Source organism: Coregonus lavaretus, assembly GCF_964263955.1.
Source record: "Coregonus lavaretus genome assembly, chromosome: 11".
In the NCBI taxonomy this organism is placed as follows: Eukaryota; Metazoa; Chordata; class Actinopteri; order Salmoniformes; family Salmonidae; genus Coregonus; species Coregonus lavaretus.
The window spans coordinates 31,396,330-31,423,119 of record NC_139998.1 but is presented as its reverse complement, the minus strand read 5'-3'; the positions used below and the strand labels follow the sequence as shown (position 1 = coordinate 31,423,119).

Below are 26,790 nucleotides of genomic sequence, written 5' to 3'. Positions count from 1 at the left end.
TTTTCTGGTACCTTGGTCTACAAGGTGGCTCAGTTGGTAGAGCATGGCGCTTGCAACGCCAGGGTTGTGGGTTCGATTCCCACGGGGGACCAGTATGAAAATGTATGCACTCACTAACTGTAAGTTGCTCTGGAATTTCCATATTGGAAATGGTACATAAGACTCAATTATTAAATGTATTCCAAAAAATATTGTATTTTCTTTTTGTTAAATTTTTTTTGTTCAGGGGTTGAGGGGTAGTCTTTTTTTCCTTTTTCTTACATACAATTAAAAACATTTACTAATCTCTACTGTGATCATTTATATCTTTGTATGCATATCTTCGTTTTTTCTTTTGAGTGGCAGCCCGCAGGTACAACAACAATATATATATATATATATGTGAAAATCTGAAAGGAAAAATACCTGTACCTGCAAACCCCCAGGTAAATAAATAAATCAAATTAAAAGTAAGTCACAAAAATGTATTATTTTCATTGTAATCTTTATTTGTTATATATTTTTTTGATATTGTTGGTTTTGGACATTGGAGAGGCCATTTGGAGATCCAGGTCCTTCGACACTCTAACCTTTATAAGTCTTTTGATTTATCAATCTAATGTTTGGCACCAATATTATTGGCAAGTTGTTCAATACATTTGTAGTCATTCGATATTTCGTTGTCAAGAATTGTCAGAGGAATATGTTGTAAAAGATTACACTGTCGTGAAAAAACAACTAGTGGGTTTGTGTTTGCTTCTCTTTCATTCGGATTCTGTAACACTCACTTATGTCCTACAGTGAGGGAAAAAAGTATTTGATCCCCTGCTGATTTTGTACGTTTGCCCACTGACAAAGAAATGATCAGTCTATAATTTTAATGTTAGGTGTATTTGAACAGTGAGAGACAGAATAACAACAAAAACATCCAGAAAAATGCATGTCAAAAATGTTATAAATTGATTTGCATTTTAATGAGGGAAATAAGTATTTGACCCCCTCTCAATCAGAAAGATTTCTGGCTCCCAGGTGTCTTTTATACAGGTAACGAGCTGAAATTAAGAGCACACTCTTAAAGGGAGTGCTCTTAATCTCAGCTTGTTACCTGTATAAAAGACACCTGTCCACAGAAGCAATCAATCAATCAGATTCCAAACTCTCCACCATGGCCAAGACCAAAGAGCTCTCCAAGGATGTCAAATCTTGGGTGAGAACCTCCTTCCCTCAGCCAGGGCATTGACAATGGGTCGTGGATGGTTATTCCAGCATGACAATGACCCAAAACACACGGCCAAGGCAACAAAAGAGTGGCTCAAGAAGAAGCACATTAAGGTCCTGGAGTGGCCTAGCCAGTCTCCAGACCTTAATCCCATAGAAAATCTGTGGAGGGAGCTGAAGGTTCGAGTTGCCAAATGTCAGGCTCGAAACCTTAATGACTTGGAGAAGATCTGCAAAGAGGAGTGGGACAAAATCCCTCCTGAGATGTGTGCAAACCTGGTGGCCAACTAGAAGAAACGTCTGACCTCTGTGATTGCCAACAAGGGTTTTGCCACCAAGTACTAAGTCATGTTTTGCAGAGGGGTCAAATACTTATTTCCCTCATTAAAATGCAAATCAATTTATAACATTTTTGACATGTGTTTTTCTGGATTTTGTTGTTGTTATTCTGTCTCTCACTGTTAAAATAAACCTACCATTAAAATTATAGACTGATCATGTCTTTGTCAGTGGGCAAATGTACAAAATCAGCAGGGGATCAAATACTTGTTTCCCTCACTGTAAGTGTTTCCTCATTATCTCTAGTGTACCCTTTCAATTGATATCATGGTTGTGAATATGCATCTCATATTTAGTAAGTTGTTAAACCTGGGCATGTTCATGCTAGTGGAAATCCCTGAAATTACCCCCGAGTGTAAGGGGTTAAGGCCTAAATAATAATCAATCATAAATGTAGGCTAATCGTTAGATATTCATTTACTTATAGAATATTATGAAATTACATAAACCATTATGAATGAAATATAATTAAAAATTTCAATAGTCAAATTTAAATCGTATTAAAGGTCCAATGCAGCTGTTTTTATCTAATTTATGGGTAACAATTAAGAACCTTACTGTGATTGTTATCAATTAAAATGGTCAAAAAGAAACAGAAATTGCTTGTTAGCAAAGAGCAATTTTTCAAGCCAGAATTTAGCTAGGACTGTCTGGGAGTGGTCTGAGTGGGGAGGGGGAAACTGCACTAGGCCTTTAACACAAAGCATATAAACATGTCAGGCATTCCAAAGCTAGATAAGTAACCTTACATTTAGTCTCATTTCTTACCTTTCAAAACAGTGTTTTCCTCGAGAAAATCAAGTAATTATTGAAGATGTTGTCTTGGTGTATTTTCCAATCACTCATAATTTAGAGGTACATTTTCAATATGAGATTATTACCTGGAGCCAACTCAAGTATCCTGAGCTTCAACTGAGTTTGTATGATTCATTGTTTCCCCTGTGCCACCATGAAAGTTTTAGACAAATTTAATAAAAATAACAAAGGAGTTCTGCCATGAAAGGCAAGTGCCATTTACACCAAGCAGCATTAGTACCAGTGGCAGCTGTTACTTTATTATATTTCAGTTTTTTTTTCCAACCTGGAGGATAATCAAAGCCTTCCACAAAAGGAGGGAGGACAGTGACAGAGAAATGAAATAAAAACTACATGAGCAGTCATACATTTCTAATGGAGCTCTTTTAATCTTGAAAGGGAGACTTTCAATAGTGATTAGTCTTTTTTGTATTCCTTTAATGCTTCCCAGAGAAATATATGCAAATCTCTGGCTAATGCTAACAGTAGTGACAAAGGAGCCAGTTCTACTCTGCTAGTCTGTGCTATCCAACCAGGGGTCCTGTATGTGGCCAGCATAATGTACAGCCTGCAGACTAAGGCTGCAGAGTAGGGCCCTCTGGAACCATTCATGAAGACATCTGGATGGCCTCAGCAAGACACAACTCTATCTTCTCCTAGACAACACTTTGGTTTAGGCTTAACTTAAAGTTTCTCTTCCCTAGGTTGTCATTTTAAACAGGGCAATCAATGCCTCACTATGAACTATATTGAAACACTATACAGTATTTCTTGTTTACATATTTCAAAACCTGACTTTTGAGTGTGTGTTGCTAATGAAATTGTCACTATAGTTACACTATTTTAGTCATGGATTTAATTTAATTCCGAATTTCAGGAGCTTGACAGATCCCTGGCAGTTTGAGTTTTACTGTGATTTAAAATGGCTTTTACCTAATACCAATTTCAATATTGAGACATCTTGGTAAATAATAAAAAGTTATCATATTACAGTACTTGGATTACTAAAGTTTTCAAATGAAAAAAATATGTATTAAAAGGAGAACTCAAATGTGGGTGTAGGAACTAAAAGTTGTAATAAAAGAAGATTCAATGCAGTAATACATATTGATGACAAATAGGCACATAACTTGCACCATATCAGTTTGAAGTTTCTGAGCTCAGAATCTATTGATATCAAAACCCAATAATGTAGGAATTATACACACACCACAGGCAAGGAGCAATGTTATAGTTCACTAAAGTAAAGCTATACTAGTATAAGTTATAGATAGCCCTGTAAAATAACACTATCGATACATCATAATTATTGAACAATCAATATCAAATACAGTGCTAATGCAAGGAGAGACTTGCATTAGTACTGTACATCTGTTTCACATCCGTAATGAGACATGATTAAAACACATTGAAATAGGCATTGCAAATCCATACTTTTTTGGGGCTGGCTGGGTGGAAACGTGGTTAACTAGTAGAGACTGAGTTAATCCTTTTATCTAGATCCCTGCTGCAGGGTATCCCAAACGTTCCCTGATTAAAAAGGGAAATGTGGGCAACCAACAGTTTAAGAATCATGGGCTCTAAACAGATAAAGGTGGAACGTCTTGTTGCTATGGCAGTGCATATGGAATGACTTGCCAGTGACACACTGTTCTCCCTGTCTAATATATTCACATTATTTATGAAATATTTCATAAGTAGCATAGAAAATGCTAAATATAAAATCCCAGGGAGATGTTCTTCCCTTTTTGCAGCTAGAGTCGTGGAATGGCAGACAGTGCTCATGTTGTGCAACATCTCCTGTGGAAAAATGCTGGGTGTTTGTTCACAAGCTACACTGCTTTTCATTTCTTCATCCTCCTTCTCCTCCTCAATAAGGGAAAGCCCTCCACACTGCCAGATAGAACCAGCGAACAAAAGAGGCGATTTGATCTGTTCATGTGGGAAATCAGATCGCCGTCTGCGTCTGAGATGTATCCAATGCGCTCCAGGATACTGTTAAGCAACGGCCACAAATGAAAGAAAATTACAGTATAATATCATATAGAAATGCAGAGAGGACGACTTATATAAGGAATAGAAACATGTCAATTGTTCCTGAGATAAATCAGAACTATCGAACAGAGAGAGTGGGCATAGCATATACTGTAGCAACCAAGTAAAATAAATGCAAAAATGTATTACTGGTCAGGATGTGTGTATTAGCGGAACTGCCTCCTGCAAAGCATACACAGTGAGGTACATCAGAGGAGACATTCCCCCCTCTCTCTATCTGGTGTGACGGGACAGGACAACTGCATGGCCATTTCTCCTGTCAATACTCTCCCAACATCTATTTTCACCTGGCTGACACCTTTTACTGGTCAAGGGATGAATAAATCACACTTAGTGTTCTCCCCTGGTACTTTGACCAAAAAAAGAATCTCAACATGAAGAAGGACTGCAGTGTTTCCCTGTCATCACTGCCGCTGAGGTACGGTGAAAAATTACTGCCCATAATATAACATTTTTCAAAGAGCCTTATTGCCCTTTTAATCTATCCGCCACAATGGATCGCTTCAGGGATGCATTTCATTTCATCTGAAGACAAACAATCTTTCAAAGGGCTTAATAACAGTTACACAAATTAGCTTCATTAATTAGCTGCTAATGGAATAATAGCTCTGCCACCTTGTGCATCTCAACAACAGGAAAGGTGTGGGGCAGGAAAAAAATATCTGGGACTGTACTGAGCTTCATTAGTGCACTAACAGAATGCCCCAGAATGCACACATCTAGAATTTAAATATGCTGATCGCATTCTCTCTGTTTATAGTTATCCATTTTGTTTATTTTTTTTTGCACTTCGGTGACACAAAAAGTATTCTGCGAACAAGCAAAGGCCATCACGAAGTGAAGTAAATTAGGTGGTATACTAACAATATTAATTTCCTAATACAATAGTGAACTGACACTTAAAAAATTAGATGACTACATCTTAGATGGATAAAATGTATTCATAAAATGAAAACAGAATCCTCACACTAACAGCAACAAAAAATATATATATATATTTATTATCAAATAAACTTCACTGATAAAACCGATAAATAGAGAACGATTCAGTAGAGAAAATAGTAGTTAATGAATGATGAATTAGAGACTAGGCGAAGCATCATAAATTCTGACAACACTGTGTTGTCTAGCCGATGATAAACAGCTGGATCCGATCTGCCTGTGCCTGTGTGTATCTTTCAGAAGCTCCCTGCCACTTTATCTTTTTCCATCCTGCTAGATTACACCTCCAGGGTTCAGGTGGGAATCCATCATTGCTATTATTACCTGAAGTCACAAGATGCATCTATCACGGCTAAGGTTACCATAACCTCAATATTAGCAGAGAAAAGCCCCTCTAATAAACAGCAGAAAGGATGGCCCGGGTGGTGGGATTTCATCTTCCTTTCACTTTTAATAAGGTACTCAGAGGAATAAAGATTACAGGCCATATTTAGAATGCAGAACAAATCAGCCTTTTCTTCCCGTTCCTTCCTCATTGTGGTTAGTCATTAGGATCTTAGGTTGGGGATTCTAGTGGAGAGAGGCATTCCCTGGTTCAACGGCTAACCAGCCACGCTGCCTGTCTGCCTGCCTAACTGCCTGCTGCCTGCCTGCCAGGCTCTGTTCTGTTCCTGCTACAGTACTGTATTGCCTGCAGCGTCTCTTAATAAGGCTGGATGTATGAAAACACAGTGGTGTGGCTCATCATGCCCAGCTGGACCAGTGGCAATCACAGTGCTGTAAACTGTGAGGGCCTGACTGGTTCAAGGCCTGAGGACAGTGGTGTATTAATGATCATCCCCTCTTTAATAATCCACCATTACACAATAAAGTCGATAAAACAAGATGCAGAGACGAGGGGGCATTAGGCTAAAATGGCTAAGCTTCTTTGAGGATTAAGAGAATTTGGTCAAGTAGGAATCTCAGAGTGCATCAGTGCAGGAGTTGACACAAGGACATGTTTACACACCACCCCGTGACATGAATCATTCATTATCATTCAAATTAATATCAACAGCCACATAAATTACCATCACTGCAGCCGTTCTCCATAATATACCTCCAATTACACTATGATCAGAGCATCAACTCTGATAATAGATTCAAAGTAATTAAGTTTGAATATATTCAAAGGACTTTTCACTTTGAAAACCAATCTTGTTATTCCCCTGAACACCCAACAACAACACTCATTACAGTGGCTTGAAAACCAGAAGTGGGGAGACCATGTAAATATTTGAAGCCCCCACAAATATATAAATATTTATTTAGGAATGATTTGATGCACTAAATAAATAACCCCTTGTTAAACAAATGACACCCTAAATAAAACTTTAAAAACAGGATCTGGGGAAATGAAGATGAGATGAATCAGACAGGGAAGGATTCTGGCGAGAAGAGATGGAGAAAGGGGAAAATATCAGCTATCACTCCACCCCAATTGAATTCCTAATGGCAGACATGAAAAACGCAACGTGCTAATTAAAGCCCAGTGACCAATTAGATGAGCTTCAGCTGCACCTTTAGGGGGAGGTAACGTGGCAGAGCCTCAGAGGGGGATATGTATATCTGTTCAGAAGGTGGAGCAGAAGAGAGGAGCTACCAAAAACAATCCTCAGATGCCGCTATTTCTGCCTAACAGGGAAAGGGTTAGCAGTTAACGGTTCTATGTTTTATTTTCTTTCCTGGCGTTGTTGGATAAACATGACCCCTTTCCACAGTGCCATCCATGTGGCAGTGTCTCACTGAGGATGTGGGGCAGCAGGCAGAGGACATCCCATATATATTCAGCAGTAACTCTAATCCACTTGCAGTATAGTATATCCTATAGACAGCCAGGCTGTTGCTTCAGCGTGGAACTATTAGTCTATGTCAAACTAAAGATTGGGACATGCATTACAAATAAAATACACATAGCCAAAGTATGGGCAATGTTCTCATAAAAAAACATGATTGATAAATATAGATGTTCCTATATAATACCTGTCTGCTGTGTGTCCTAAACCTGTCCTCTACTGACAGCACAGGATATAAGGGTGGTCCTATAGGCTCACCCCACACAGCACGGGAGAGAGGTAATCCTAGGTCTGGCCTGGACCCATTCTCCTCCCTGTCGGTCTGCCTCTCTCTACTCTCTGGAGGCCCTTTATGCTGCCTGAGCCTGCCTTATCACACACTGTGCGACAGGAACAAGGCTTTTGTGATGGCAATGATTAGTCTTTTGTGTTCCCAGGTAGAAATAAGATGAACTTCTACAGGCAGTCATTGTGTTCCTATCTTCAGAACACTCAAAGAAAGATGTTGGGTTTTGAGGGGGTGAAATGAAGCCTGCGGGGCCTTGGCAGGCCTTGCTCTGTGGGGAAATACATGGTGAAAAAACAATGGGAACAATCTTGTCCTTCAGTTTTCTTTGTACTCCATTGAACCTTAGTCAGTCCTGCCTATTTAGACTTTTTTAACAGAGCAGTATTTTCTTGCTATACAGTCTCTGCCTCTCTCTTTTTCGGTGGGTTTCTGAGAAAGACCCAAAGGCTGATGAGAGAGACGACAGAAGCCACTTTGCCAGAGTCTGCCAGACCCTCCGGGTGTATCAGACCCACCCTTCAAAGTGTTGCATATGCAAATAAAGTTTGGGATGGCAGCTTTCAAATGTGATAATTATGGATTTATTTGTAAGCTGTCACTTCTCTTAATGCTCAGGGACATCAAAATAAGTTAAAATAGAAGCATCAGAGAGGATCACATTTGCTAGAGTACCACAGATTCAAAGAACAAGCGAAACCCATGACGCTGACGGTCTGTCAATAACCAGTCATTTAGACAGCAATGTGCTGCTGAGACCCTCACTGCATACAAACTGGTTTGAAATGTGCCACTAAATATATTCAGATTTTCCCAATGTTGTTAGTTATTCCAACATTGACAGTTTTATCAGTGGGTGACATATTAACAAAGACAGGGAACACATTTCCATCCCCACCTCTCCCTCCCAAATGGACTGTCTAGTACAGTATTATTCTTATTCTGTTTGATTAACAAATACAGGAATATCTGTTTACATGTTCACATTGTGGGGAGGGCATTGTGCTTTAGCATCGAGTTGAAGCACACCTTCCTGACATATTTTTATAACTATCCTGTCTTTTTTAGAACTATCCTGTCCCTTACATAATAATAATAATATGCCATTTAGCAGACGCTTTCATCCAAAGCGACTTACAGTCATGTGTGCATACATTTTTACGTATGGGTGGTCCCGGGGATCGAACCCACTACCCTGCCGTTACAAGCGCCATGCTCTACCAATTGAGCTACAGAGGACCACATGGATACCATTCAGTCTCACTACAGAAGAATATCAATGAACGAACAAGCGGAGGACAAATTATTATTGTCAGTACACAAAAGGTGGGAGAAGAGCAACTACTTGAGACCTGACATCCCACTGGGCACACACTGGTTGAATCAACATTGTTTTCACGTAATTCCAATGAAATTATGTTACACCAGCGTGGAATAGACGTTGAATTGATGTCTTTGCCCAGTGGGATGTGCATTTAAAAGGACAACAAAACACCTTGTAGTGTTGAGAGGAGAGCTATTGTTCCATGTGGAGTGGCACTCCTCTCTACAGAGTTAAGTGGGAAGTAGAGAGAGAGAGAGACAGAAGCACAATCACCAGATGGTGCCGCAAAGTATTGGCAAAGTATTAAGGGCTGCACACCCATCACTCGGTCACGTCATTTCCATTGTTATCAACGTTCCACAGACGCCACAGTGCTCAAGTCTGAGTCACTGGGTCCACATTAACTCAAAATAAAGTTATTTACCCAGTCAGATATAGCGTAGTGGCAAGAAGGATTTAGTCAATAAATTGTTCCTTGAGATGTTCACAGCTGTGGCTGCAGTGGAGGCCAGGGCACTGTGCCTACTGTCTAGACTTGACAGTTCATGCAGCTTTAGTATTCTGATCATAGAGTTCTGATCATGGAATTCTGAACGTGTCATGCATCTACATATACATTTAAATGTGTCTACCGTGTCCACAGTGTGTCCGGATTCCCTTTTCCCGCACTATATTAAAATGCCAGTATGCATTCTACAAATGGTGGAGTAGGCAAAGTATGACAATAACACAACAACAACTGATGGCAGTAGCTAACTACTGTAGCTAACTAGCCAGCTAACCTCTGTAGCGAGTCAGCAAGCTAGCAAGTAACGCTAAAAGGATTGCAAACGTGTTAGCTTGCTGGATAGCATTTATGAGGCCAGCAAACACATTCCTCACACGCTAGCAAGGTATTTCCTCCAACGTTATAATGAAAAAGTGCCTCTCGGTCCCAAAACACAGGTTTTCTGGAGACTGATGACGTCGCCCACTGTATGCACTTTCGGTAGCCTGATTGTGTCCAGACTGAGGAGAAATCCGCGCACAATGTATACCTGACCACCTCCTGAAGTGGTCAGCCAGATCTGAACACAATCAGACCACAAAGCGACTTTTGTGCATCTAGACCCATCTTTTCAATGCAATCTTTGTATTCTGATAGCTGAAGTCGCATGTAAGTGTCAAGTGTAGACACAGCCTGAGACTGCCTGTCTGCCTGCCATGGCATCTCATCTGATGGAACTAAATGGCTGTGCCTGGAGAATGCTATCTCCCGCCTGCTCAATTCTCAAACATTGGCCTGTCCTCTTCCAGGAGAGTTCTCTGTCACTGTATAACTGCACATTAAGGGATAATAAAACTATGAAATCTAACCATCCATCTTGATTTGCCTGTGTTAGCGGGTGGCCAGTATTAGAACAAAATACCTGCCACTCAGTGGAAGAACACTGGAACTGTAGCTCTGCTCTGTGTGACTGCCTGGCAACAGCAGCAAGGGAACAGTCTGCATAACCAAATACCAAATGGAGGAATATGAAGCCTTTTTCCTAATTTTCTTTAACATAAATACGGTAATCTGGTTATTTTGTTAGAGACTAATACAGTTATTTTTGTATGCAGACTGACATACAGATATAATATTTAGTACACTTACCTTGCTTGTTCGTGAGTCCACCTACACAGAAGTACATATTTGGTAAATGTTATGAGTGTACATTTAGAAAGTGAGTGGTTCTGATTCCATACATCTGTTTTTCAATAACTCAATGAGTGCTGACTTATGAGACGGGCATTATGACACTTACCTTTTGTACATGATGAGGTTCACGAAGCAGCGAGGCACAGCACACAACATCACAGAGAAAAAAAGAGAGAAATGAGAAACACATTAATAATTTGGACAATGCCAGCAAACTATTACTTTGCATTGCCTTCCCACCAATCTATTTCTGTGAGTGATTGAACATATGCTAAATAGACACAATAGACAATAGACTATGCTCTAGTAGTGGGTCTGTTTGGGACGAAGAGCCAACCCCAACATTTAAAAAGAACAGCATCATTTGTTTTGCAGGTACTTAACAGAATAGGCCTATATGCTTTACTAAAACTCAGTCAAGCAGTCTTCCTCTCACTCAGACACACACACACTAAATGGGTAGTGCTCACAGTAATACCAAGGTGCTCTTTCACAGTGACACTTGGGCTGCCTCAAAGCACACTCACTCTATCTCCAGCACACAAGATAGCATCTGATGAGTAGTGCAATCTAATTGAAGTGTAGATTACTATCGCATGTGAGCTTGCCGGATCAAAATAATTTAAAAAACCATGGAGGGAGAAGATAGGAATGTTAGTGGTCCACTGTGGTACAGTAGCAGTCCAGACTGAAAAAAAAGATCTAAAAGCCTCTCTGGAAGACCCCCTGGCCCCCACCGCAGCCCAGCTGTGGGTGAGTCGTGTGTGACAGACAGGTCCAGACATGTCCCTCTCTCACAGAGACACTGAGGGCTGCGTGTTGAGAGACATAAAGTGTTGGAGGACATAGACATCACTGAGAGCTGACTGGCAGCTGTAACAGGAGTGAGATGAGCGTATGGGCTGGATGAGCCTAAGCACTTACAGTTCAAGGTCATGGACACACGTTGGGACGAAGAGTCTGACAAAATCTACTGACACAAACTAACAAGTTCCTGCTCTGCTCCTGTGGATCAGAACTCAGCTAGTCGTGATGGTATATCTCTACAGTAGTATACACTAGAAATCTATAACTATGCAGAGATAGTTGACGTACAACTCAAATAATTTCAAATCAAATTGTATTTTCCACATGTGCCGAATACAACAGTTGTAGACATTACAGTGAAATGCTTACTTACAAGCCCATAACCAATAATGCAGTTTTAAGAAAAAATGAGTGTTAAGTAAAAAATAGATACAGTGGGGAAAACAAGTATTTAGTCAGCCACCAATTGTGCAAGTTCTCCCACTTAAAAAGATGAGAGAGGCCTGTAATTTTCATCATAGGTACACGTCAACTATGACAGACAAATTGAGGAAAAAAAATCCATAAAATCACATTGTAGGATTTTTAATGAATTTATTTGCAAATTATGGTGGAAATTAAGTATTTTGTCACCTACAAACAAGCAAGATTTCTGGCTCTCACAGACCTGTAACTTCTTCTTTAAGAGGCTCCTCTGTCCTCCACTCGTTACCTGTATTAATGGCACCTGTTTGAACGTGTTATCAGTATAAAAGACACCTGTCCACAACCTCAAACAGTCACACTCCAAACTCCACTATGGCCAAGACCAAAGAGCTGTCAAAGGACACCAGAAACAAAATTGTAGACCTGCACCAGGCTGGGAAGACTGAATCTGCAATAGGTAAGCAGCTTGGTTTGAAGAAATCAACTGTGGGAGCAATTATTAGGAAATGGAAGACATACAAGACCACTGATAATCTCCCTCGATCTGGGGCTCCACGCAAGATCTCACCCCGTGGGGTCAAAATGATCACAAGAACGGTGAGCAAAAATCCCAGAACCACACGGGGGGACCTAGTGAATGACCTGCAGAGAGCTGGGACCAAAGTAACAAAGCCTACCATCAGTAACACACTACGCCGCCAGGGACTCAAATCCTGCAGTGCCAGACGTGTCCCCCTGCTTAAGCCAGTACATGTCCAGGCCCGTCTGAAGTTTGCTAGAGTGCATTTGGATGATCCAGAAGAGGATTGGGAGAATGTCATATGGTCAGATGAAACCAAAATAGAACTTTTTGGTAAAAACTCAACTCGTCGTGTTTGGAGGACAAAGAATGCTGAGTTGCATCCAAAGAACACCATACCTACTGTGAAGCATGGGGGTGGAAACATCATGCTTTGGGGCTGTTTTTCTGCAAAGGGACCAGGACGACTGATCCGTGTAAAGGAAAGAATGAATGGGGCCATGTATCGTGAGATTTTGAGTGAAAACCTCCTTCCATCAGCAAGGGCATTGAAGATGAAACGTGGCTGGGTCTTTCAGCATGACAATGATCCCAAACACACCGCCCGGGCAACGAAGGAGTGGCTTCGTAATAAGCATTTCAAGGTCCTGGAGTGGCCTAGCCAGTATCCAGATCTCAACCCCATAGAAAATCTTTGGAGGGAGTTGAAAGTCCGTGTTGCCCAGCGACAGCCCCAAAACATCACTACTCTAGAGGAGATCTGCATGGAGGAATGGGCCAAAATACCAGCAACAGTGTGTGAAAACCTTGTGAAGACTTACAGAAAACGTTTGACCTGTGTCATTGCCAACAAAGGGTATATAACAAAGTATTGAGAAACTTTTGTTATTGACCAAATACTTATTTTCCACCATAATTGGCAAATAAATTCATTAAAAATCCTACAATGTGATTTTCTGGAATTTTTTTTCTCATTTTGTCTGTCATAGTTGACGTGTACCTATGATGAAAATTACAGGCCTCTCTCATCTTTTTAAGTGGGAGAACTTGCACAATTGGTGGCTGACTAAATACTTTTTTCCCCCACTGTAAGTCTAAAATAAAACAGTCGGGAGGCTATATACCGGGGTACCGGTACAGAGTCAATATGCGGGGGCACCGATTAGCTGTTCAGGAGTCTTATGGCTTGGGGGTAGAAGCTGTTAAGAAGCCTTTTGGACCTAGACTTGGCACTCCGGTACCGCTTGCCGTAAGGTACCTGAGAGAACAGTCTATGACTAGGGTGGCTTGAGTCTTTGACAATTTTTAGGGCCTTCCTCTGACACCGCCTGATATAGAGGTCCTGGATGGCATGAAGCTTGGCCCCAGTGATGTACTGGGCCGTACACACTACAGTCTGTAGTGCTTTGCGGTCGGAGGCCGAGCAGTTGCCACACCAGGCAGTGATGCAACCAGTCAGGATGCTCTCGATGGTGCAGCTGTAGAACCTTTTGAGGATCTGAGGACCCATGCCAAATCTTTTCAGTTTCCTGAGGGGGAATAGGCTTTGTCGTGCCCTCTTCACAACTGTCTTGGTGTGTTTGGACCATGATAGATTGTTGGTGATGTGGACACCAAGGAACCTGAAGCTCTCAACCTGTTCCACTACAGCCCCGTCGATGAGAATGGGGGCGTGCTCAGTCCTCTTTTTTTTCCTGTAGTCACAATCATCTCCTTTGTCTTGATCACGTTGAGGGTGAGATTGTTATCCTGGCACAACACGGCCAGGTCTCTGACCTCTTCCCTATAGGCTGTCTCATCGTTGTCGGTGATCAGGCCTACGGCTGTTGTGTCGTCGGCAAACTGAATGATGGTGTTGGAGTCGTGCCTGGCCACGCAGTCATGGGTGAACAGGGAGTACAGGAGGGAACTGAGCATGCACCCCTGAGGGGCCCCCGTGTTGAGGATCAGCATGGCAGATGTGTTGTTACCTACCCTTACCACCTGGGGGCGGCCCGTCAGGAAGTCCAGGATCCAGTTGCAGAGGGAGGTGTTTAGTCCCAGGGTCCTTAGCTTAGTGATGAGCTTTGAGGGCGCTATGGTGTTGAACGCTGAGCTTTAGTCAATGAACAGCATTCTCACGTAGGTGTTCCTCTTGTCCAGGTGGGAAAGGGCAGTATGGAGTGCAATAGAGATTGCATCATCTGTGGATCTGTTGGGGTGGATGAAAATTGGAGTGGGTCTAGGGTTTCTGGGATAATGGTGTTGATGTGAGCCATGACCAGCCTTTCAAAGCACTTCATGGCAACAGACGTGAGTGCAACGGGTCGGTAGTCATTTAGGCAGGTTATCTTAGTGTTCTTGGGCACAGGGACTATGGTGGTCAAGAGACGGTGGCAGAAACATTATGTACAGAATGAAAAAAAGAACGCAAAAAAACACACATAATAGCACAGTTGGTTAGGGAGCCGTAAAACTCTGAACGTAATTAGTCTATTCCTGCAGCATAAACACTGACCTAGTGTAACAAACCCTTGGTGAAGAAAGGAATGCTAAAGCCAATCAACAGAAATAGAGATGGAATCGATGAGAGAAAAAGAGAGATAGAGAAAGATAGATAGAGCAAAATGATGAGGTTGACAGAGCACTAAAAATTAGAAAATGACCATGTTGACATGTCTGTCAGTGCTCTCAGGAAGGAAGGCCTCATTACTGTACCTCGTGGGCACCCAGTCCAGTTAGCCTTTGAGGTACACCCTTCCATGAAACGAGCATCGCTAATCCACTTGTTAATCAAGTTTGTTTCTGAGCTCATATCTGAAGTGTCCCTTTTCTCCTTGGGAAATGCAAAGCTTTGTTAGGAGATTGTAGAGAAATCAAACGTATTTTATTTTATAGGCATGCTTGTAGCATATCCTAAATGTGTGTACATCAGCTCATAATGCAATGTCACATCATGGAATAAATAAGCCTACTGAATTAATATCATAGAAAACGTTCATGTAATTGCAAAAATATCTTGCAGCTATGTTCTTCTTGATTCCGAGCTCTAAAATATGAACAGTGCATTCAGTCCCTTACAATACAAACCTCAAGATGATTAAAACACTCCTTGGACTAAAATAATACACAGGAGGAGATTAAAATAAGAAACCCTTTCAGGTTCTGAAGGAGGGAGCTTATATGTGAGAGGGGCTGGGTGGGGGCCGTCTTCTCATGGTTGTCTTCCTAGTTTTCCTGCCCGTGCCTGACGAGTGTGTTCTCTCACTCTTCTCCTCAGCAAACAGGAAACAGACAGACAGACGTGAGAATAGGACACCACCTCTCCTCTCCCCTCTCCTCCCAGCCCTGTGGGCCGCTGCGAGGCAGTGCCATGGAGGCCTAGCGCAGTCCGGCTCCCCCGCTGCGCCTACAACTCTCCTTTTCAGTTCATTAATGAGCCATAAATAACCCAATGATGGTGTCAACAGAGTGCAATTTATCATGGCTTTCACCACTGCACTTCATGTGAGGAGAACGCTCATTCTGCAGCCTACCACTCGCCCAAATAGAGACAACATTGTAATACAATTATTTATTCAGTAGCCGAACACTCCAACCTCAAATTTATCTTGAGCAGGGTGATCTTCACAGGTGCGGCGATTTGACAAATATGTTGGGAATCGTGGGCCTGCTCCTTTTGTTAGGGTATTACGGACAGACTGGCAATATATTTACTTAAGAGCAAGAGACAACATACCCACTAGGCTCCTGTGGGGCTGCCAAGGAGCCGGTGTTAAAGACACTTCTCTCTGTCTGGGACTACTCTGAGCATGTGCTGCAGATCACAAACGCAGCCATGGTCTCTCTCCCAAAAATTGGAACACAAATAATGGGCCATTTCTGTTCAGTCCTATGGAGTTGGTCTAAGCAGCAGAAATAATTGCTTTATCAGTGTGTCCCACAAATGTCACTTTGAGTCAACTACATAGAGGGAACATATACAGTACTGAATAATATACAGTAGCCTGTGAATTGAATGGCTGCTAGAAGCAAGCTGAAACCAGAGGTAGTATGGTGTAGTGTTTCCGAGAAAAGAGGAAAAGTCGTTGAATAATATATGACAGCTTGGGTTTTTGAATCCGACATTAAAAGTGATGACGTGAGTACAAACTCAGCTCTGCTTCATCTTAGACCCCCAAATCAAAACATAATGCTTACAAGCTATGTTAAACAGCCTATCTTTACAGTGAGATCATTTGCAAGGAAAAGTAAGCAGTGGCTGCTGAATACATGTGAATACAAGCATTTTCAGCCTTGAAGCTAAGCCGGAACTTGAGTGCATATGAATCCTGCTAAACCAATTAATGGTTCCTGTTAACCCACTCATCTTCAGAGAGGATTGTCTTTCTAAATAATACGCGCAAACAGCCCACACACACGCTTTGACAATGACTGGCAGATTGGCACTTGAATCTGGGGGCTTTTTCTTACACATCACAAACACACTCTTCAACTCACAGATCTTGCATAGCATCACCAATACAGGAAACCTTCGTCTCGGTATCAAGTGAATCCCCCAATCTGAACGCTCCGTGCACCAGACACTTTGACAGTTTGTAATACATACTTGATTAAGTTCAGTGGTTAGTGTATTCAGATTTTGAAGCACAATAACAGCGAACTAGGCTATATCAAAGCCATTACAATATTAACAGACTAACACCAAAGGGACATTTAGCACTACTATCTTACAACATTTCTACTATTTCACAAGGCACTCCGCAATGATATACATTTCCACAAACCATAATCAGTCTGGGTTACAGACACGGCTAGAGAGCCGAGATAAATGACATTTCCCAAAATCACGCTGACATTTTCCCTTATCGAGCACCAGGCACTGGCATGGCAAGAGCAGGCTTGTCAGTCAGTGGCAGACAGGCCTCACACCTTATCACAAGGGCACTCAGCATCTCTGGAGCTAGAGCTGGGGCTTGGGCTTGTGGCAGGTGCTGGAAGAGAAGGGGAAGAGGATGGGGCTGATGCTAGAGCCCCCACGCTACTCTCTCCATCCTCTCCCACAAGACTGCTCCTCCAGCCAGCCACCCTCAGAAGAAAAATGTAAAACTTAAGGTTGATAATGACGCTCTTCATTAAACAGTGATTCCGAATAAAAATGTGGGGTACATAAATAAGGAAATAGTAGAGAGGCTTAAGGGCGGACATTTTGAGTGGGTTTTGGTTGAGGGACCGACAGCAAATATATTGACCATGGGATCAAGACAGCTGGTCAGACAGACAGACAGAGGGGCTGTTTACACACTACTACATTACGTGTCAGAGTATAGACCAGTGTTTCCCAACCCTGGTCCTCGAGTACCCCCAGGGTTGGGAAACACCGGTATAGACTGATGACGATGTTGAGGAGCTGACTACAGAGCTTCAATACAAGGAGCAGTAGGGATGGGGGCAGAGGATATTGTGGCCATTCACTTCAACTCTAAAGAAAGTAATACTGGTATACTGTAAATATTTGTCAGTCAACATTCTAATTTCCTGTATATCCAGATGGTCTGTTGTCATGGTTATCGTCACTAATAACTCTGTTCGAGCAGCAGGCTCAGTTTCGATAGCTCGGCTTTCAACACCATAGTGCCCTCCAAGTTCACCAAGCTATGAACCCTGGGACCGAACACCTCCCTCTGCAACTGGATCCTGGACTTCATGACGGGACACCCCCAGGTGGTAAGGGTAGGCAACAACACATCCGCCATGCTGACCATCAACATGGGGGCCCCTCAGGGGTGCGTGCTTAGTCCCCTCCTGTACCCCCTATTCACCCACGACTGCGTGGCCGCGCACGACTCCAACACCATCATTACGTTTTCAGACGACGGTAGTAGGCCTGATCACCAGCGACGATGAGACAGCCTACACGGAGGAGGTCAGACACCTGGCAGTGTGGTGCCAGGTGTCACGTTCGTTGATTGAAGGCTCGGACCAAAGTGCAGCGTGGTAGGCGAACATATTAATTTATTAAATGAAACACAGACAAAACAACAAAATACACACAAACGTAAAGTTCTGCAGGCTACACCGCAACCATATGAAAACAAGATCCCACAAACTAAGGTGGGAAAAAGGCTGCCTAAGTATGATCCCCAATCAGAGACAACGATAGACAGCTGCCTCTGATTGGGAACCATACCCGGCCAACAAAGAAATAGAAAAACTAGAATGCCCACCCAAATCACACCCTGACCTAACCCAATAGAAAATAAAATGGATATCTAAGGTCAGGGCGTAACACCAGGTAAACAACCTCTCCCTCAACGTCAGCTTGACAAAGGAGCTGATTGTGGACTGCAGGAAACGGAGGGCCAAGAGCTTCACATCCTCGGTGTCCGCATCACTAAGGATCTATCATGGTCCAAATACACCAACATAGTCGTGAAGAGGGCACGACAATGTCTCTCTCCCCACAAGATGCTGAAAAGATTTGGCATGGGCCCTCAGATCCTCAAAAAGTTATACAGCTGCACCATTGAGAGCATCTTGACTGGCTGCATCACCACTTCGTATGGCAACTGCTTGGCATCCGACCGCAAAGTGCTACAAAGTGTGGTGCGTACGCCCCAGTACATCACTGTGGCCGAGCTCCCTGCCACCCAGGACCTCTATACCAGACGGTGTCAGAGGAAGACCCTAAAAATGATCAAAGACTTCAGCCACCCAAGTCATAGACTGTTCTCTCTGCTACCACACGGCAAGCAGTACCGATGCACCAAGTCTGGAACCAACAGGACCCTGAACAGCTTCTACCCGTAAATCATAAGACTGCTAAACAGTTAGTTAAATAGTTAACCAAATAGCTACACGGACTATCTGCATTGACCCTTTTTGCACTAACTTTTTTGACTCATAACATACGCTGCTGCTGTTTACTATCTGTCGCTTTATTCCTAGTTATATGTACAGTACCAGTCAAAAGTCTGGACACATCTACTCATTCAAGGGCTTTTCTTTATTTGTACTATTTTCTACATTGTAGAATAATAGTGAAGACATCAAAACTACGAAAAAACACATATGGAATCATGTAGTAACCAAATAAAAGTATAAATATAGTTTAGATTTTAGATTATTCAAAGTAGCCACCCTTTGCCTTGATGACAGCTTTGCACACTCTTGACATTCTCTCAACCAGCTTCATGAGATAGTCACCTGGAATGCATTTCAATTAACAGGTGTGCCTTGTTAAAAGTTAATTTGTGGGATTTCTTTCCTTCTTAATGCGTTTGAGCCATTCAGTTGTGTTGTGACAATGTCACGGATTCAGCCGAGGCTGCCCCTCCTCCTTGCTCGGGCAGGCTTCGGCGTTCGTCGTCACTGGAGTACTAGCTGCTACCGATCCATGTATCCATGTTCGACTTGTTTTGTCTTTATTGGTCACACCTGTTTCCCATTATGTAGTTATGCCTTCCCTATTTAACCCTCTGTCTCACACTGTGTGTTGTGTGTGTTTGTTCATGTTTCGGCTGTCGTTAGTGTGCGGGTTTGTTCCCTCCCTGCGTGGAGGTTGTTGTTCTTTCTTTTCCCTTGAGTAAAGTACGCCTTCTGATTAGCTCTGTGTCCTGCGCCTGACTTCGCCTACCGCATTACACTGACGCCTTGACAGACAAGGTAGGGGTGGTATACAGAAGGTAGCCTATTTGGTAAAAGACCAAGTCCATATTATGGCAAGAACAGCTCAAATAAGCAAAGACAAATGACAGTCCATCATTACTTTAAGACATGAAGGTCAGTCAATATGGAACATTTCAAGAACTTTGAACATTTCTTCAAGTGCAGTCACAAAAACCATCAAGCGCTATGATGAAACTGGCTCTCATGAGGACCGCCACAGGAAAGGAAGACCCAGAGTTACCTCTGCTGCAGAGGATAAGTTCATTAGAGTTACCAGCCTCAAAAATTGCAGCCCTAATAAATGCTTCACAGAGTTCAAGTCACAGACACATATCAACATCAACTGTTCAGAGGAGACCCCGTGAATCAGACCTTCATGGTCGAATTGCTGCAAAGAAATCACTACTAAAGGACACCAATAAGAAGAAGAGACCTGCTTGGGCCAAGAAACACGAGCAATGGACATTAGACCGGTGGAAATCTGTCCTTTGGTCTGATGAGTCCAAATTTGAGATTTTTGGTTCCAACTGCCGTATCTTTGTGAGACGCAGAATAGGTGAACGGATGATCTCTGAATGTGTGGATCCCACAATGAAGCATGGAGGAGGAGGTGTGATGGTGCTTTGCTGGTGACACTGTCAGTGATTTATTTAGAATTCAAGGCACACTTAACCAGCATGGTTACCACAGCATTTTGCAGTGATACGCCATCCCATATGGTTTGCGCTTAGTAGGACTATCATCTGTTTTTCAACAGGACAATGACCCAAAACACACCTCCAGGCTGTGTAAGGGCTTTTTGACCACGAAGGAGAGTGATGGAGTGCTGCATCAGATGACCTGGCCTCCACAATCCCCTGACCTCAACCCAGTTGAGATGGTTTGGGATGAGTTGGACCGCAGAGTGAAGGAAAAGCAGTCAACAAGTGCTCAGCATATGTGGGTCCTTCAAAACTGTTGGAAAAGCATTCCTCATGAAGCTGGTTGAGAGAATGCCAAGAGTGTGCAAAGCTGTCATCAAGGCAAAGGGTGGATACTTTGAAGAATCTAAAATAAAAAATAAAAAAATGTGTTTAACACTTTTTTGGTTACTACATTATTCCATATGTCTTATTTCATAGTTTTGATGTCTTCACTATTATTCTACAATGTAGAAAATAGTAAAAAATTAAGAAAAACACTTGAAAGAGTAGGTGTCCAAACTTTTGACTGGTACTGTACATATCTACCTCAATTACCTCGTACCCCTGCACATCAACTGGTACCCCCATGTATATAGACACGTTATCGTTACTCATTTTGTATCTATTATTACTTTATTATTACATGCTTTACTTTTCTTTTATTTCTGTTTTCTTTCTCTGTTGGGATGGGCCCGTAAGTAAGCATTTCACTACTAGTCCATACCTGTTGTTTACCAAGCATGTGACAAACACAATTTAATTTGATTTGATATTATTAACAACTGTCCTTCAAATCTTATTTTTTTCTTGTCCTGAACGGCATGCATTCAGTTGTTGTCATATGAAAGGAAAATACCTTCCTCTTCTTGCAGTTTCACTGAACTGTTGAATCAAAGTGTGGGGTGATGTTTTCCGGGAGAAAAAGAGACAGGGCTCTTGGCGGACGCGTTGTGGGGGTGAGACAATACGTGGGTGAGTACAGAAGCATTGGCAGCTCATGTTTGAGTCAGAGGACCACATCCTCCTAAGCCTCTCTGAGTCACAGCAGAGCTCATAGAGAAGAGCTTCAGACATGGCTTTCTACTGAAAGACATCCTTTCCCACGTCAAAAGCATCATTTCAGAAACGTTGGGTTAAAATATGCATGAAATTAACGATTAATGGAATAATTGGGTGTTCATACTAGCAGTGCGTATGATTAACATTTGCTGTGGTGAAGAACATCAGTTATGATGAACAATGAACTGCATTATAAGAGACTCACACTTATAATATACTTTTTCCACCAGCAATAGCAACACAGTCTCACACTTGTAGCTATGCTGGGAGGTGATGGATGACTTAACAAGATATAAATTATATAACAGCGGGTAGACTCAATACACTCATTAGTTTCTGATGTTTTTATTTTTCCCCAGGAGTAGCTTAGCTAATTGATGCCTCCCTCTTCCGTCTCTTTGTTTTTTTCGCCCAACAGAAACAGTGAGATAATTCACGCTTGACAGCCACACTGGCACACAAAACAAGACCACAGCGCTCGCCCTAACAACACTGATAAAATTGAAACCTGGGTACAATTTGATTTATAATATTAGGATTTTATTTGATGGACATAGTAATACTTTCAAGTCCATGCTTTTTCTGTTTGTTTGAATATTTATTTTTGAAATGTATCACACATATTATTTTAACTGCCACCCCATTGTGAAATTGACTGGGTAAGATCCTAGTATACAAAGCTCTGGGTGCCATTCTTTTTAACGTTAACTCCAGTATGTCAGTGATCCAGACAGTTCACACAACGTGCTGAGAGAGAGACAGAGAGCTCTACAGAGAGACAAATAGAATGGAGGAATGATGGAAATTCCAATGGATAGAATTCTTTTAATGACATACACTTTCACAGCTTCTCATAGGGTACAAATCACACCAAACTATGAAAATGTTTGCATGATTCAATTTGTGTTGTGTGTGAAACTTGCTGACGTCTAGTTACCACGATGGGATAGCTCTTTATTGTAATATCTCAGGAATGGTCAAATATGTACAGCACAGCCTCAACATGCGACAACAGATTTAATTCCATACAGGATGATAACTTGTTGTTTTATGTCAGTAACTATAGCTTCAGGCTCTTCTCCCCACCATTATGCTTTCCTTTCCAGTGTTGGGCCTCATTCCATTCCATACAATGAAGTCATCATCTGCAATGCTCCAAATGTGAATGGACAACACAACAACAGAGAGAAGCCGTTCATATCCTTCTGAGCATATGTGCTGCCATTTCTCTTTACAGTCTTCATGAAACTCCAGTCTAACAGTCTATTTCGGAGACACGGCTACTACAAAGCCCTGTCCAGGCAAGGGGCTGGGACCTTTTCATTTCTCTCAGCGATATCCCCTTCATTATGTCTGAAGGAGAGGAAGTCTGCATCTCAAGCCAAACATCCAGGATGTTCCCGTACACTCTGAGCCTCTCCATTCTATCTCCACTCTATACTGCTATTATAATGAGGAGCTGAGGAGAGGCTGTTGCCAGGGCCATAGAGTGGGAGAAAGGGAAATAAGTAATTTTATGTTAGAAATATTTCGAACTGCAGCTAGTGCTGTATTGTGGATCTACCCAGTGAAGATCATGACAAATAAATCAGTTATACATGTTATAGAATGACAACAAACCGTCAATATGTAGGACAAGCATAATGTCCTTAAACAATTCCTAGAAATATCAGCCACTATATTTCTAACAAGAGTCCTATAGGGTCACAATATCATGTCTTATAAGACATCGTACACACATTGCAAAGTGGTTGTTATACAGTTGAATTCCAAATTGCAACCTGAATTTCAATGAATACATTAAATATAATTACCCTAAAGTAAAAATTTGAATTAAAAAGAATATTTAGAGAAACTATTGTATGTATATTGACAGTCATTGCCAATTTCCTGTTTTACTACGGGACAGCGCTCAGCTTTACTGAGTGTGAGGATGGTCTCCTCCAAAGATTTCCCTGTGATGCGTACCATTTGACATTAATTTTTCAGAGAAGACATTTGACGCCCAGTCTACCACCAGTGATCAATATCTCATCTGGGGAAATAAATTGCAGCTGTTTCTCTTTCATCTTTGAGGAAATGTATAAGCACTGTGACAACACCGTGGAAGCATTAATCAAATAATAAAATAATGATTTGGGGGAGAAAAAAGAAGCGTAACCTGCTCTGATATTCACTGTGACCTAGTGCTGTTGACATGATGCATCTTGTATCACATCTTGTTACTGCTGTGCAGTTAGGGAAACTTGAGCGGCGATCAGCTCCTCTCTTTGTCAGAAACCAAGGCGATGAATTGGATATCTAAGAAAATATACAGTTCCCCTGTGTACATTGTGAATAATATGCTGTAACACGTATGGATGTCATACACTTGTACTTTTGACCTTCCTCTATCTGACAGTAAAGAACTATTTTTCCATTTATTCTCAGCCCTTGTCTTTGCAATTACCGTGTTCCAATCTCGCCTTGTCCCTACAGTCACCCATAATACCCAGAAGGATCGGCAGTCTTTCTTCTGGTGTACCAATTACCGTCCATATCCTTTTGAAACAAAAAGTTTGGTATAGGATATTAGGAAATGTCAAATTCAGGTTATATTTCACTTTAGTCCAAAGGTGACATGGTGCACTATGGAAAAACTATCTTTACAGCTGCTGAATAATACATGAACCCTGTGGTCCACCACTACTGGCTGGGCTAAAATAGACAGTGTGCGTTGTTTACTGTCAGTAAGGTGTTTACATGCCCAAATAATGAGCTGAGATTGATGTCTATATCACAGCAAATACATTCATGAATTATATATCCGTATAATATTTATAAGCACTAACTAAATGTATTAACAAAAGGCTGTTTGTCATGTAAAAACGACTGATCTGTCACTAATTGTAAAGGGAAAAATTGAGGAAGCAAGGGAATTCATGACATTATCAATGGTTCTTTAATTTGACTTTTCTGTTCTATATCATGGTATTATCTTAAAGAATAACTTGTTAAGTGCTTAGTAAATCTAGTCCTGCTCTCCCTGACTGATGTGCATGAACTGTGGGTTCTTATCACGGTCCTGCAGGACAGGCTAATCTACTCCCAGACATCCACATGCATGCCTGGCATGCTTAGCTAGAGCTGATGATGAACATTCTCATGCAAGGCAAAGCACTGTCATTCATTCACTGCCTCTCTCAATTAAAAGTTAGCTTACACCTCAGCTTCAACATACAGTTGAAGTCGGAAGTTTACATACACTTAGGATGGAATCATTAAAACTTGTTTTTCAACCACTCCACACATTTCTTGTTAACAAACTATAGTTTTGGCAAGTCGGTTAGGACATCTACTTTGAGCATGACACAAGTAATTTTTCCAACAATTGTTTAAATACACTTAGATGACTGTGCGTTTAAACAGCTTGGAAAATTCCAGAAAATGATGTCATGGCTTTAGAAGCTTCTGATAGGCTAATTGACATCATTTGAGTCAATTGGAGGTGTACCTGTGGATGTATTTCAAGACCTACCTTCAAACTCAGTGCCTCTTTGCTTGACATCATGGGAAAATCTAAAGAAATCAGCCAAGACCACAGAAAAAAATTGTAGACCTCCACAAGTCTGGTTCATCCTTGGGAGCAATTTCCAAACGCCTGAAGGTACCATGTTCATCTGTACAAACAATAGTACACAAGTATAAACACCATGGGACCACGCAGCCGTCATACCGCTCAGGAAGGAGACGCGTTGTCTCCTAGAGATGAACGTACTTTGGTGCGAAAAGTGAAAATCAATCCCAGTACAACAGCAAAGGACCTTGTGAAGATGCTGGAGGAAACAGGTACAAAAGTATCTATATCCACAGTAAAACAAGTCCTATATCGACATAACCTGAAAGGCCGCTCAGCAAGGAAGAAGCCACTGCTCCAAAACCACCATAAAAAAGCAAGACTACGGTTTGCAACTGCACATTGGGACAAAGATCGTACTTTTTGGAGAAATGTCCTCTGGTCTGATGAAACAAAATAGAACTGTTTGGCCATAATGACCATCGTTATGTTTGGAGGAAAAAGGGGGACGGCTTGCAAGCCAAAGAACACCATCCCAACCGTGAAGCACGGGGGTGGTGGCATCATGCTGTGGGGGTGCTTTGCTGCAGGTGGGACTAGTGCACTTCACAAAATAGATGGCATCATGAGGAAGGAAAATTATGTGGATATATTGAAGCAACATCTCAAGACATCAGTCAGGAAGTTAAAGCTGGGACACAAATGGGTCTTCCAAATGGACAATGACCCCAAGCATACTTCCAAAGTTGTGGCAAAATGGCTTAATGACAACAAAGTCAAGGTATTTGAGTGGCCATCACAAAGCCCTGACCTCAATCCTATAGAAAATGTGTGGGCAGAACTGAAAAAAGCGTGTGGCCTACAAACCTGACTCAGTTACACCAGCTCTGTGTCACGCCCTGGCTCTGGGGACACTGTTATGTTGAGCCAGGGTGTGTAGATCAATGTGTTTTTGTTTCTATGGGTGCTATTTCTATGTTGGCCAGAGTGGCTCCCAATCAGAGGCAACGAGTGTCAGGTGTTGCTGGCTGTCTCTGATTGGGAGCCATATTTATACAGTCTGTTTTTCATTCGTGTTTGTGGGATTTTGTTTCCAGTCGGTTTGTGTTAGACCGTGAACTGTCACGATATCGTTTTGTTGTTTTTGATCGTGTCGCTAAATAAAGAGTATGTTTGCCTGCAACGCTGCGCCTTGGTCCTCATCTATTCCTGACGATCGTGACAGAAAATCCCACCAAAACTGGACCAAGCAGCGAGTCGAGGAGCCATCGCCAGGGAAATCCCTAGCAGATCTCCGTGGCAGCCTCGACTGGGTCAAGCCGAGTGAAGAGCAGAGAGGGTGGACTTGGGAACAGTGGAGGAAGAGCTTCGACTGGGTCAAGCCAATTGAGGAGCTGAATAGCGGGAGTTGGAAGCAGAAGAGCGAGAGTTGGGCGAGAACTATAGAGGCCTGGCCCACGGGGAAGAGAGACCCCCAGAAATTTTTTAGGGGGGGGCTCACGACGTCGGGGCAGCAGGAGGCCGCGATAGAGCGGTCCAGCGGGTTGGCAGAGGAGGCCGACAGGTTACGGGGGCCACTGGTCGAAGAGGGGATGGAAGGTGTAGAGGCACGGCGAGAGGTACTGGGGTGTGTTACCA

The 26,790-nt window shown here is 42.2% G+C and overlaps 1 protein-coding gene across 1 annotated transcript in view; it reads right to left on the bottom strand.

Moving 5' to 3' along the window:
* Nucleotides 1-26,790, bottom strand: part of LOC311137795 (nuclear receptor ROR-alpha A-like) — a 286,358-nt gene that overhangs the window by 175,370 nt on the left and 84,198 nt on the right. The window contains exon 2 of the mRNA XM_084172381.1: nucleotides 10,410-10,430. Coding sequence (XP_084028507.1) covers nucleotides 10,410-10,430 — 21 coding nt within the window. The remainder of the gene's footprint in view (nucleotides 1-10,409; nucleotides 10,431-26,790) is intronic.